General features: G+C 39.9%; 2 protein-coding genes across 2 annotated transcripts; one reads left to right on the top strand and one right to left on the bottom strand.

Annotated features, from left to right (window-relative positions):
* Nucleotides 1–2,238: 2,238 nt before the first annotated feature.
* LOC103943290 (cellulose synthase-like protein D3) lies at nucleotides 2,239–7,409 on the top strand. The gene is made up of 4 exons (XM_009353553.3): nucleotides 2,239–2,467; nucleotides 2,946–3,854; nucleotides 4,435–5,242; nucleotides 5,380–7,409. The coding sequence occupies exons 2-4, from the start codon at nucleotides 2,980–2,982 to the stop codon at nucleotides 7,135–7,137; spliced, it is 3,441 nt and encodes a 1,146-aa protein (XP_009351828.2). The 5' UTR covers nucleotides 2,239–2,467; nucleotides 2,946–2,979; the 3' UTR covers nucleotides 7,138–7,409.
* LOC103943289 (transducin beta-like protein 3) lies at nucleotides 7,378–13,317 on the bottom strand. Its single transcript, XM_009353552.3, is given in 15 exon segments — nucleotides 7,378–7,833; nucleotides 7,942–8,116; nucleotides 8,206–8,336; nucleotides 8,664–8,783; nucleotides 9,316–9,392; nucleotides 9,479–9,725; nucleotides 9,874–10,030; nucleotides 10,233–10,351; nucleotides 10,550–10,684; nucleotides 11,291–11,491; nucleotides 11,493–11,577; nucleotides 11,695–11,909; nucleotides 12,381–12,530; nucleotides 12,661–12,843; nucleotides 12,958–13,317. Coding segments are annotated over 15 exon segments (2,622 nt in total). The 5' UTR covers nucleotides 13,255–13,317; the 3' UTR covers nucleotides 7,378–7,503.
* Between the last annotated feature and the right edge of the window lie 530 nt (nucleotides 13,318–13,847).

The raw sequence follows: 13,847 nt of genomic DNA, 5'->3' as shown, positions 1-13,847 counted from the left end.
ACTTGAATTTAATTTTTTAAATTTAAAAATAATTTTTAAGTTTTAAGCCTTAAAAACTTGTTTTATAGAACTATTTTAAAAAATTAAACTCAAGACTAACTAAAAAATATAGCATATTCTCTAAAAACAAAAAAAATGAGTTTTTAGAATTTTTAAACTTAAACTCGTTCATTTTCTCTCCTTCCTCCTCTCTCACTTCAAATCCATCTCTCTCCCTTCTTTTTTTTTTGTTTAACCTTTTTCATCTCTCCTCCAATCCGCTATCTTCATTCTCTCGGTTCTTTTTTTCACTCATCTTTCTCTCTACCTTGTCTGATCCTCTTTCTTTTTTCTGTTTCCTTCAATCATCTCTTACCTTCTTTCTTTCTCCTCTTTCTCCCTCTCCTGCAACCCCCTCTTTGTAGATCTCTTTGTCTAGTTTAAGTTATAAGATTTAAAAATTTAAATCGCAAACCAATCAAAATTTTAAGTTTTAAAGAAAATTGTTTTCAAGAAATATTCTAAAAAAATCTTTTGAAAAATAATAAAAAACTTTAAATAAGTACCAAACAAACCCTAATCATTTTTCATTTCACATAACGCGTAAATAATTAAACAAGCGATGGATCTAAGATTTTGTGTTTTATTTTACATAGAGAACATGACTACTCCTGCTGATGCTACTGATTATCATACACTTCATTTGTTTAATTAGTATTATAGCTAATGCTAAGCGAGTGACAATAGATTATGTTTGACAAAACAACACGACTGGTAATCGTAATAGTATAATTTTACACGCTTCTCTTCTTCTTTTTTCTTGTTCAAAACAATCACACGTACAAAACACCCAACACGCATAAAACACCGAGCCAGCTCATTATTCACTGTCAGTATCTCTGCAAATCAAGACCTTTTTATTTTTATTTTTATTACCTACCAAAAAAGAGATAAAAGCAATATCATTATCTCTTCAATCAATACCCTTATATCATTTGCCGTGTCCAGTTTCGACCCATAAACAAGGATTAAAATTCTCTCTCTCTTTCCATTATCTTCCATCCATTCTTTTTACATTCTTTATTTTGTTTTTTTTCTTTTTATAAAAAATTACTGTAAAATATTGACGTGACTTAACTACGATCGTTCAAATAAAAGAGGAAGGAAAATGAGGGAAAAAAAAAGGAAAGAAAATCCTACTCCCTCGTACAAACACCTACTCAACTCCACGTCCGCATCCACAAGTATGAACAAGAGAGTCAAAACTTCACCATGTATACACTTGCAAAATCTTAGGCTTCCCATTTTCGCAATGAGATATCAACAATAAAAATGAAAAGATGCCTAATCTAAACTTAAAGAGTGTCACACGCAATTAATTTGACACCACCAAAACCATTAAAACTAAACACCGATGAATGATTCCTTCTTTCTAAATGAATAATAATAACTAAATAAATCCAGAAATTCACAGTTGGAGGAAATCCACCACAATTCTAAGTTATATCCACCAACTCGGAACATTCTCTTTAATTGCCACCATAAATCCCATTGGGTATTATGAATTTTTTGTTTTTTCTTTTCTTTTTTATGAAACACTGTAATATTATGTGAATCAATAAAATATACAAAATGCTAATTATACTTTGAGGTTACTTTTATCCCCCAAGCGAACCTATAAGGTTCACAACACAAAATAAAATATTTTTTTTTTACGAGAGAATAGATTTTGACACAGTACACGTTATATGGACAACAAGTATGATGCTCAGGCTTACATTAGGACGTTTGTTAAAGAAATAAAATAATTTTTCTCTTAAAAAAATGGGCAAAATGATACAATATGATTACTTGTGCTTGTAATTGCATCTTGACAATAATATGTTAACTTGAATGGTATTTGCTAAATTTTGAAATACAGGGTCCAAATTATTACAATCCCTAAACTATAGGGGGGGGGGTCAAAAGAGACAGCACCTCCCCCCGTACGTATTGAGTCATTGACGTGTTTTTATTTTTTTATATTTTTATGAAAAATATTTAAAATTTGAAAAAGGGTGTAATAAAAGGTGGGGAAGGGAAAGCCGACAATCATGGGCTATTAGTCCTGCTCACGACTCACTCACTAAGTCCCTCCCAAACCCATTTGAACCCATTTCAGACAGGCGGAGAGAGAGGTTTTGTTTTCTTTCTTCCATTCCATCTTTTGTTCTCAAATGCTGCTGCCGCTGCCGCTGCCTCCGCCTCCGCCTCCTCCTAACCCTGCTGTCTCCTCCTTTACTCTCCCTTTACTTGATAGATAACGCAACCCAACGGACAGTTGTAGAGAGAGAAGACAGAAAGAAGAGAGATTGTTTTGAAATTTGAATTGAACACTTGCCCTTCTCTCTCTCGCCTCCAGCCAGAGCTTCGCTGAGGCTCTTTGCTACCTTCATCCTCATCCCCCTCCAAACAGATCTTTCAGATCTCTCTTACAAAGACGACGCAGGTAACCCTTCCTCCTTCTTGTTCGACCTTGCTTTCCTTTCTTCTCGCATTTTGTTTGACCACTGTCGCAGCTCTTTCTCTTTCTCTTTTTACTCTTACAGATTCGGACACGCTCCGCTTTTTTCTCCATTTGACCAAAAAAAAAAAAATTGTATAACCATTCTGTTTTTCTTGTTGTTGCTCTGTTTGGTTTCTGAGGAAAAAAATGTCCATGGATTTCTGATGAGTTTTAGTTTTACACACTCGATGTGATGTGGATTGGATTCCATCTGGTGTTGGTTTTCAGTGTAGACTTGGTACTCCATACTGGGTGTTTCGTGATTTGTTGTCGAGTTTATGTTTGTGGACAGAGGATCATATTTTTACTTTGCTTTGCTCTCTTTTCGGTTTTGATATTTACAAGATCCGCTGTTGATTTTTATTTTCCTTTTCAATTGTGCTAATGCAGTTTTGAATTTCTCTTTCTTTGTGAAAAATAGGAACTGAGGATTAATCACTGGTAGTGGTTCGAATATGGCTTCCAGATCGTTCAAGGCGAGCCGATCGAATCTGTCATCAAACTCTGATATGCCGGATTCAAACAACAAGCCTCCCATCCCTCCGACCGTGACATTTGGCCGCAGAACTTCCTCGGGTCGTTACATCAGCTACTCTAGGGATGATCTTGACAGTGAACTCGGGAGTGGTGACTATATGAACTATACAGTGCACATACCACCAACCCCGGATAACCAGCCCATGGATCCCTCCGTCTCACAGAAGGTTGAAGAGCAATACGTGTCTAATTCCCTTTTTACTGGCGGATTTAATAGTGTTACGCGAGCACATCTTATGGACAAGGTGATCGAATCTGAAACAAACCATCCTCAGATGGCTGGTGCTAAAGGTTCATCATGTGCAATTCCTGGCTGTGATGCAAAGGTGATGAGCGATGAACGTGGGGAGGATATTCTTCCTTGTGAGTGTGACTTCAAAATATGTCGGGATTGCTATGCGGATGCTGTGAAAACTGGGGGCGGTATTTGCCCTGGATGCAAGGAACTCTACAAAATCACAGATTTGGATGAAGTGGCTGCGGATAATAATGCACGCCCACCGCTCCCACTTCCTCTGCCAAAAGTGTTGTCTAGAAATGAAAGGAGATTGTCGCTGATGAAGTCAACAAAGTCAGTGCTAATGAGGAGTCAAACTGGGGATTTTGATCACAATCGGTGGCTCTTTGAAACAAAGGGAACTTATGGGTATGGCAATGCCATATGGCCCAAGGAGGGAGGTTTTGGAAATGATAAAGAAGACGAAGTCGTTGATAGAACAGAGTTGTTGAACAAACCATGGAGGCCACTCACACGGAAATTAAAGATACCTGCAGCTGTTCTAAGCCCATATAGGTACATATATTACCTTATACTTATCCAATCCTTACCTTAAGATATACTAGGTTATGATGGCAATCTCATATGCAAAACTTTAAACTTCAGAACATCACCATGCCACATTGAACTTTCGTTGAGATGCATTTCTACATTAAGTGATAAGAAGATCCACAGATACATATGTGCAGTTCCGTTCCCATTAGAAGATAATAGGACTATAAGCATAAGTTTAGTGATCACATGCTGTGATCGATGGTTAATTTTTGAGATTGGAGAATGCATTCGACCTATGTGTCACCGCACCAAAATTTAAATGTCTAATGTGCAGCATCTTGGTTTAGTTCTACTGATAGATAGCTCCATGACCATTTATTTTGCATGGAATCATGGCCTCTTGTTTGGATTATAAATGTGCTACGAATACTTACTTTTGACAAGTACTGATTATGTAGGATATGTAGTGTGTATTCATCAAGTGGACGGTTATTCTATTGTTTATCTGCCTGGTGACATTCCTGACATTCCTTTTGAGGTCATTCTTTTCTTTGTATTGCGACTAATTGTCTTTTGCTCTCTGTTGCTTTTGTGTCCACAGGCTTCTGATTTTTGTTCGTATGATTGTCCTTGCACTGTTCTTGGCATGGAGGATCAATCACCCAAATACTGATGCAATCTGGCTCTGGGGAATGTCAATAGTTTGTGAGATATGGTTTGCTTTTTCTTGGCTTCTTGACCAACTGCCAAAGTTCTGCCCAATCAATCGCTCGACAGATCTTAATGTCTTGAAGGAGAAATTTGAAACACCTAGCCCCAACAACCCCACTGGCAAATCTGATCTTCCAGGCATAGATATATTTGTTTCCACTGCAGATCCGGACAAAGAACCACCACTTGTCACTGCAAACACCATCTTATCTATTCTAGCTACTGATTACCCTGTTGAAAAGCTAGCTTGCTATGTTTCTGATGATGGAGGTGCCCTTTTAACTTTTGAGGCCATGGCAGAAGCTGCTAGTTTTGCTAATATATGGGTACCATTCTGCCGTAAACATGCTATTGAACCCAGGAATCCTGAATCGTACTTCAATTTGAAGAGGGATCCATACAAGAACAAAGTGCTGCCTGACTTTGTCAAGGATCGAAGAAGGGTAAAACGTGAATATGATGAGTTCAAGGTTCGGATTAATGGACTGCCTGAATCTATACGCCGACGATCTGATGCTTATCATGCTCGGGAAGAAATCAAGGCCATGAAGCTTCAAAGAGAGAACAGAGAGGATGAACCAGTGGAGGGTGTGAAGATTCCCAAGGCAACATGGATGGCTGATGGAACCCACTGGCCAGGGACTTGGTTGACTGCTTCATCTGAGCATTCTAAGAGTGACCATGCTGGTATTATACAGGTATTCCTCTAGTCCCGGTAACCTATATTATTTTGTTCTAGCTGCAGATGGTAGATTGTTCATACATATTTTGTATGTGCACACTATAACAAGTAGGACAACATGAGAATTAACATTTATTTGCCCTGCTGATGCAGGTGATGTTAAAACCTCCGAGTGATGAACCGCTGCATGGAGCTGATGATGATGCTAGGCTTATCGACCTCACTGATGTTGATATCCGCCTTCCCATGCTTGTTTATGTGTCACGTGAGAAACGTCCAGGCTATGATCACAACAAGAAGGCAGGGGCCATGAATGCCCTCGTTCGAGCCTCTGCCATCATGTCCAATGGCCCGTTCATTCTCAACCTTGACTGTGACCATTATATTTACAATTCTCAGGCAATGAGGGAGGGCATGTGCTTCATGATGGATCGTGGTGGTGACCGCCTATGTTATGTCCAGTTCCCTCAGAGATTTGAGGGTATCGACCCTTCAGACCGATATGCCAATCACAACACTGTTTTCTTTGATGTCAATATGCGAGCTCTTGATGGACTTCAGGGCCCAGTGTATGTTGGAACTGGATGTCTCTTTCGTAGAGTTGCCCTGTATGGTTTTGACCCACCTCGGTCAAAAGACACTCACCCAGGTTGTTGCAGTTGCTGCTTTTCTCGTCGCAGAAAGAATGCCTCAGTAGCCCACACTCCCGAAGAAAACCGATCCTTAAGAATGGGTGATTCTGATGATGAAGAGATGAATCTGTCACTGCTGCCTAAGAGGTTTGGGAACTCAACTTTCCTCATTGATTCGATTCCAGTGGCAGAGTTCCAAGGTCGTCCGCTAGCAGATCACCCAGCTGTGAAGAATGGACGCCCACCTGGTGCTCTCACCATTCCCCGTGAGCTTCTTGATGCCTCTACTGTTGCGGAGGCAATCAGTGTCATTTCGTGCTGGTACGAAGACAAGACTGAGTGGGGAGAGCGCGTAGGGTGGATTTACGGATCAGTTACTGAAGATGTGGTCACTGGGTATAGGATGCATAACAGAGGATGGAAATCAGTTTACTGTGTGACCAAGCGAGATGCATTCCGTGGAACTGCTCCTATCAATCTCACAGATAGGTTGCATCAGGTTCTGCGCTGGGCTACTGGCTCAGTTGAGATTTTCTTCTCCCGCAACAATGCCCTCCTAGCCAGCACAAGAATGAAGCTTCTGCAAAGGATAGCATACCTCAATGTGGGTATCTACCCTTTTACCTCCATCTTTCTTATCGTCTACTGCTTCCTCCCGGCGCTTTCCCTCTTCTCTGGTCAGTTCATTGTGCAAAGCCTCAACGTTACTTTCCTGACTTATCTTTTGATCATTACTCTCACTCTATGCATGCTTGCCATCCTTGAGATTAAATGGTCTGGGATCGAGCTAGAGGAGTGGTGGAGAAACGAGCAGTTTTGGTTGATTGGAGGGACTAGTGCGCACCTTGCTGCTGTGCTTCAGGGGCTACTGAAAGTTATTGCAGGGATCGAAATCTCTTTCACTTTGACTTCAAAGTCAGGTGGCGAAGACGAGGATGATGAATTTGCCGACCTCTATATTGTCAAGTGGTCCTCTCTCATGTTACCGCCGATAACAATCATGATGGTGAACTTAATCGCCATAGCAGTTGGGTTCAGCCGCACAATATACAGTGTGATACCGCAGTGGAGCAAGTTAATTGGTGGGGTGTTCTTCAGCTTCTGGGTATTAGCGCATCTGTATCCGTTTGCGAAAGGGTTGATGGGGAGACGAGGGAGGACGCCCACCATTGTTTTTGTGTGGTCGGGGCTCATTGCGATAACCATCTCTCTTCTGTGGGTGGCAATCAATCCGCCTTCGGGTGCGAACCAAATTGGGGGATCATTCACATTCCCGTAGAAAGGAGGTCATTCTTTTACTGTTAAAAATCTTGTGTGGAGTTACATTCCTTAATTTGTTTGATACCTGAACAAGTTCCTCCTCCATTTGAATTTTGTCTAGCAGTAACCAACTTTTGGACCAATTTGAGTAATGACTGTAACTTGTGAAGTTATGAATGATGGGGACCAAAGAGATAGGAGCGGGAGGTTGTTTTCTTTTTCTGGCTTTTTATTGGATGCCTTTTTAAGTGGAGAAATGTTAATTTCAATGCCCCTCAATTTTCACTGTCATTACTTGTCACCCGCAAATATTCTCTCGACTGGCTGAAATTACCAGTAAATACTCTAGAAATTAATTACAAGGACCAGAACAAGCAAATACGTGCTATGCCTTAACTTTCTTATTGCAAGTGGAACCATCTTTTGATTTCTTTGACTTCCGTTTCTTCGTAGCTGCCTCTTCTTTCAAACGTTGAGAGGTTTTTCGCTCCTCATCTTCGGGTTCGTTTATTAAAGTCCCTTTCGCATCGTCCGCAGAGGAGTGCATCAGAGACTTGTCATCCAATACTCGCGTATCTGTCTCTGGTTCAATGACTGACATTCCAGTCAGAGTGTAGTTCACCAAATACGTGTTTGTTTCGTGCCTGTCCATTCGGCTAAAATGCCTCTGAGAATATGAGAGGAGACCTTCAAGGATTTCCCCGATGCCTTTTATCTGACAAAACAAAAAATCACTGTCAAGCCTTAAGCTATTTATAGAGTGCTGTGCTCATCTATGTAACCATAAATAGACGTGGGCGTAAAGGTATGTAAAGACAACTACCTCATTAATCGTTGTTGGACTGAGGATGTTGAAAACTTTTGAAAGCACAAGGTGAGCAACATGACAGAACTTTGGCTTTGTATTCCATTCTCGAACATATTCAAATAGTAGCTTGATCTCTTCCTCGCCAAGGGCAAGAAGGGCTTTCTCCATCTGCTTTTCAGTCTCTCTCTTCCTGCAGACAACTTGAATAGGTTACGTTCTCAAAGTTTTAAGAGACAACCAGTAAGTGATAAAAAAACATAAATAGAAGATAAAGCAAACCTCCAAATTTCAGAAAAGCACTGATAAAGCTTATGAGGCCTGCGAAGCTCAAATGCGACTTGGATTGCTTTAGAAAAGTCGGCATCTAATACAGCATTTTCTAGCTCTTGATTCTTTAAAACACCTTCCTCCTGTATAATCATGAAAATTTGCATTATATAAATAATGTCCATCAAGTAAATTTGACATAAACAGATAAGGAGAATACAAATATATAATCTGGTGCCATGCGGGTAGCCTAGGAGCAACATTTGTCCACATTTAATATCATAAGATTTCACCTATCGATATAACTATAAATCTTTGGACAAAATCCTACAATAACCTGATTTATTAATGAATTCAGTTAATTATAACATCAATGGGATTAGATGAACCCCTTCAACTTTTAGGATTTTGCATTTGATGAAACTGTATTACCTCTACACACCAAAAATAAAGGCAATGTGATAACTCACCTCTCTACGAAAAGCTTCCTCTTTATCAGAAGCAGTACAATCATACCACATATTGATGACAGCATCGCTGCTGCCAGTTGCAAGCATTTCTGTCTTTTTTCCAACAGCCAAGGCATAAACCTGTAGGGTAAATCCTGTCAATGACAAGGAAAGCAAAAATCTACTTGGTGGGAAGAAAGGAAAAAGTAGCTTGAAAATCCCGGTTATGATTGAAAATCATTTTGAATGTTCCACTAATCATGCATAACAGTACTCGAGAGACCCAACAATCCATTTAAACGGATCTCAAAGGCCAAATCACAAGAGAAGATAAGATGCAGGCTGTAAGGTCTGTAACGAGACCAAAATCAAGATATCTGACCCAACATATTTTGTTTCTATAATCCAAATGTCCAATCTACAATTTGACTACTACATGTTGATGATCACAAATTGATTGCTACATGAATATCACATGTTTTCCGGTGCATTATCAAATCTCGTACTGGACTTGCAATGAAATGATTAGAACATTCTATATGTGTGATTGCAACATGACGGTCATATGTAAATGATAGACAATGACGAGAATTTCAAACTCCTTACTTCTAACTTTTAACATCTTGTAATATTTGAATAAGTGACAAGTAACTTGAGATACTATTTTCAGCACCTTGTTGTCATGCTGATCATATGTAGCAATGCATTCATCGGTTTTGACCATCCACAGTTTTACCAACCCATCAGCACCTGAAAATGATAACACAGTCAATGCGTATATAATCGGAGTTTCAAGGATGCGAGAAGAACCAAAGTGGGAATTGAGCCTAGTTTACCTGAAGAAATAAATTGGGTTCCACGAGTAAGAAATGATGCTCTTAATACGCTTGACGTATGCCCTTCAAATGTTTTCAAGCACGAACCATCAGATATGGCCCATATCTTTATTGTTTTATCACCAGAAGCTGTTATAACACATTGATCAACGGGAGAGAACTCTACAGACCAAACCCCCCTTTTATGACCCTTAAGTACAACTACTGGTACAAGATCCGGAAGCCTCCATACACAAGCAGTGCGATCCTGATCAATGAGAAACCCAGAAAATTTTATAAGGTAGTGTCATTCAACATATTTAGGATCCTCCTTTCTTCCAAAGAAACATCAACTATAGATAGTAATATGATAAATGCAAGAGAATCAAAGAAGCACTGCCTCAAAACCTACAAACCTGTGAACCACTACAAACTAAACTATCATTTGGTGCAACAGCTACTGAATTGATATCCTTATCATGGGCTGCTACACCAGCCTTTGCTTTCAGATTCACTGGCTTTTCTGTATTGTCTGAAAGACCATCCAAACTCCACACCTTGATGGTACGATCACTGACAAAGAAATGATATAGGTCATTTTAAGCATCTAATAGAGCTCAACAGAAGTATCCTCCTTGGGGTTGCAAACCATAGGGTGATCTTTTTAACTATTGAAGGCATCACCAGTAAACCCAAACAAAGATAGTTTAGGTAACAATTGTGAACAAACTGTAAGACAGAATTTGGTAAAAGGATGAGCTGCATAAATGCTCACCTACTGCCACTAACGAAGAAATCTTTCTGCTTTTTTGAGAAAGCAATAGCTCCAATACCTCCCATGTGACCTATGCCAAGACCAAGGCAACATTTGCTTTCTGAATCCCACAACCGAACCTAAATGCAAACAAATAACTTATTAACACAGAGATATGGGGAGGGAGAGAGAGAGAGAGAGAGAGAGAAGAGTCACAGGGGAGGGGTGAGAAATGAGAATGAGGTAAAGGGAAGTGTTTTTCACAAGGCTGGCCTTTCTAATAGAGTTATTGCAATCTATACGACTACCCTATAAGAAGAAAAGAAACTGAAACTTACAGTGTTGTCTTTGCTCCCAGTCACAATAAGTGGTTTTCCAAAACTCAATACACAGGTGTCAAGGCATAGAACAATTCCGGTATGACCTGCCAATACATAAGAACATGACATAGACGCAATGTCATATACTCGTACCTGCATGTTTCCAGATTAAATAATAAATCAATAACCAAATATATAACAGATATCATAATTCATAAACACACATATACTTGAAGCATGCACCCACATGGTAACTTCACCCAACTAGATAGGAGCAGGTCACCAGGAAAACAACAAAAATGTATGTTTCTGAACAATGTCAACAACAATAATTCCCCAATAAAAGACAATTGGAAATGAACAGATGGATGCTGAGCTACAAAACTCACTAAGAACAGAGAATATCTTCATGTATACCAGAATATTCATAAAAGAAAATTTGCATGCACAAATTCTAACTCCTCGTCAGTGAAGCAAGGATTTTTTGCAAACATACATGGTAGAAATACATAATGGTAAAAGATTGAAAAAGGGCCTCTTGTAGAAGATTTTAATGTCAAAAACCAATTTTCACCAAAATTGTTAACCAAGAATTCAGTTCAAAGGCCTTTAAGATAACAATGAAGCAACAATCGATTAGCATTGAATATTTTCCTTTCAGAAGAAACTTGCATATTTAGTAGAGACCAATTCTACTTGAGAGTCACCAATATACATAACTTAAGACAGATATGAATCCAGTAGGACCGGTACATTTACCTGTTCAAGATTTGTGGCAACAGCAAGGAATTGTTCCTCATCTCCTACAAACTTCATATCCACAATCTCATCGTTGTAACCTACAAGTCTTTTGCTCAATTCAAATTCCAACGTCCCCTCTGGCAACTTAACTGGGGAATATAAAAGGAACTCCTGATCAGCAGTCACACAAAGCAACCCTTTATCTGAAGGAAGCATGACAGGCTGCGGTGAATCCCCTGTTTGATTCATCCACATCTGAAGATGGAGTGACATCTGAGGACTTTTGCTCATATAGGCAAACTGCACTGTCAAAATCAATAGAGTACCAGCAAACAAACTCACAATTATTAATGCATAAGTAAAATTAGTTATAACTTAAATTACTTCAAACGAAATAGTATAAGAATGCCCTTAGGATTTACCCTTCAGAATTCCAAATCCGTACAATCCCACGGTCACCAACTGTTATAAAACAAGTTTCACTTAATCCACTTTTCTTCCCATTCTGCTTCTTGCAGGAACCCAAATAGGATGACAATGGAGTTCCAGAATAGACTGCACACACAGCTTCAAGAACCTCATATGTTGTTACAGTCTTCATACAGCTATAGTCATGGAGGTCCCACAAAATTACAACCTAAAACCATTCTGCAATCAATACCTTGTTGACATATCAACAGCAATGGAAACTAAAGAGCATGACAAATAATGCTCAGTGAACTTTCCAGTGAGACACAATAAAGCAGGCATTTGAGAAAATAAGCCAACAAAATAGAAGTTCAGGAGTGCATAACAAATAATTGAAAATTAGACAAATGCATATCTTATGTCAACGTAGACAATCTAGTTAAGGTTCGCTCTGAAACCCTTCACTATCCATGATCTACTCATTCATGACCCAAAAAACCCGTCACAATATTTAATTGGGGCAGACTCATATCAAACTTAGCCACCTCTATTGCAAAGGCTAAGGCTCAGAACAAACAAAGAGAGTACTAGTGGGTACTGAATGAAAACATAAAAGTGTAAACTGAGGCATACAGATGCATGCGTATGTAACAAAAAAAATAGCATTAAAGTATTGAGCGAACCCAAGTTCAGGCCTTACCTTATCTCTTCCAGCTGTGAGCAATGTCCATCCGTCTTCAGAAAGTGCCATAGAAGTTACTGTGGAGTTATGCCCATTAAGCGTTGCAACGCACTTCTTGGTTAACAAGTCCCAAACATGCACAGTTGTATCATCGCTTGCGGAGAAAAGCTAATAAAATAGAGACAATCAGCATGATGAGTTGTTACAAAATGGACAAAAGAAGTAGTTTCAACCCCACTTCATCTGGAAAAATAGAGGCGGAAAAGAGAGTTAAGAGCTATGTGGAGATTGAGCTTACAAGTTGTTTAGTAGGATCAGGATGAAAGAGAACACTAGAAACAACCCCTTTGTGGCCTTTAAAGTAATGAGTGCAAAAGCTGCCATCAACATCCCAAACAAGAACCTTCCTATCAGCTCCAGCGGTCGCAAGCAATCCTCCAGACGGGTGACAAGCCATTCCCATCACTGGCCCCTCATGACCCTAATCCAAAACCGAGAATGACATACTCAATAATTTTTCATTTCTCTTGGTAACCAATTAATATCCAGTCAAAGTGAAGCATTTGATTTAATTTTAACTGAATTAGGAAATTACCTTCCAAGAACGCATGCACTTGAGGGTGGAGAGGTCCCAAATCCTAATTTGGCGACTGTGACCGGCGGAGAAGAGCAGACTGTCGTCGGGGCTGAGGGCCAAAGCGGTAACTTCGTCTAAGTCGGCTTCAATAGTGGACCGAATCGAGGCGTCCAATGAATCCACGATCTTAATGGACTCGCCGCATTTGCAGGCGATGAAGGAGCCGTCGGATGAGACGGCGAAGGGGCCGCCGGAGTAGAACTGTTGCAGAGAGGGCACGCACCGGTAGTTCTTCTTCAAAGGTAGAGACGCCATGAGAGGATTGGTGGAGCTCCGCTCTCAGCACAGAGACAGAGAGGGGGGGGGGGGAGGGGGGGAGAGAGGGGTGGGGGCGCGCGGAAGAAGGGGGCTGTCGAAAACCGTTAGTTGTGTCGGAGCTCAAGTAGGGTTTAAGGTCAGTTACCAACTTACCAACAGAAACAAAATAGGGTTTAACGAAAAGAAAGACGGAGGCAGCCCAAAATATGGGCCGAGGAGGTGGTGGGCTTCAGTTGGGCTGGTGAATTGTAAAATATTGTTAAGATAATAATCCATTTGTGGCTGGGGCTGGAGTTTGGAGAATGAAGGAAGAAAAACAATGAAAGTGAAATAGAGCATTACTTCCCCTCTTGTTGTCATCATGTGGTACCCTGAGTTTGTTTCTTCTTTTAATGGATGCTTTGTCAGTTTATTGTTTTAATGCATGGTTTGTTCGTTGGTAGGCAGGAAAAAATCTATTCGCTTTCCAGCAACAAAACTAGGAAATAAGATCACCGTTGGTGAAAATTCATTTCTTTTGGCAAAATACTAGATAGACTAATTATATCTTAATCATATGGGAAGGCTTTAGTAATGTTGGCTAAACTGCG

Source organism: the organism of the source record quoted next, unplaced genomic scaffold, assembly GCF_019419815.1.
Source record: "Pyrus x bretschneideri cultivar Hongxiangsu unplaced genomic scaffold, Pyrus_bretschneideri_v1 Contig57, whole genome shotgun sequence".
Lineage (NCBI taxonomy): Eukaryota > Viridiplantae > Streptophyta > Magnoliopsida > Rosales > Rosaceae > Pyrus > Pyrus x bretschneideri.
This window is presented reverse-complemented; position numbering and strand designations above follow the sequence as displayed.

What these genes read in the sequence shown, in the direction of transcription:
- LOC103943290 (XM_009353553.3), top strand. Translation starts at nt 2,980, where the DNA reads ATGGCTTCCAGATCGTTCAAGGCGAGCCGATCGAATCTGTCATCAAAC. An exon ending in GCTGTTCTAAGCCCATATAG is followed by an intron (nt 3,855 to 4,434) that starts GTACATATATTA and finishes TTGTGTCCACAG; the next exon opens with GCTTCTGATTTTTGTTCGTA. An exon ending in ACCATGCTGGTATTATACAG is followed by an intron (nt 5,243 to 5,379) that starts GTATTCCTCTAG and finishes CTGCTGATGCAG; the next exon opens with GTGATGTTAAAACCTCCGAG.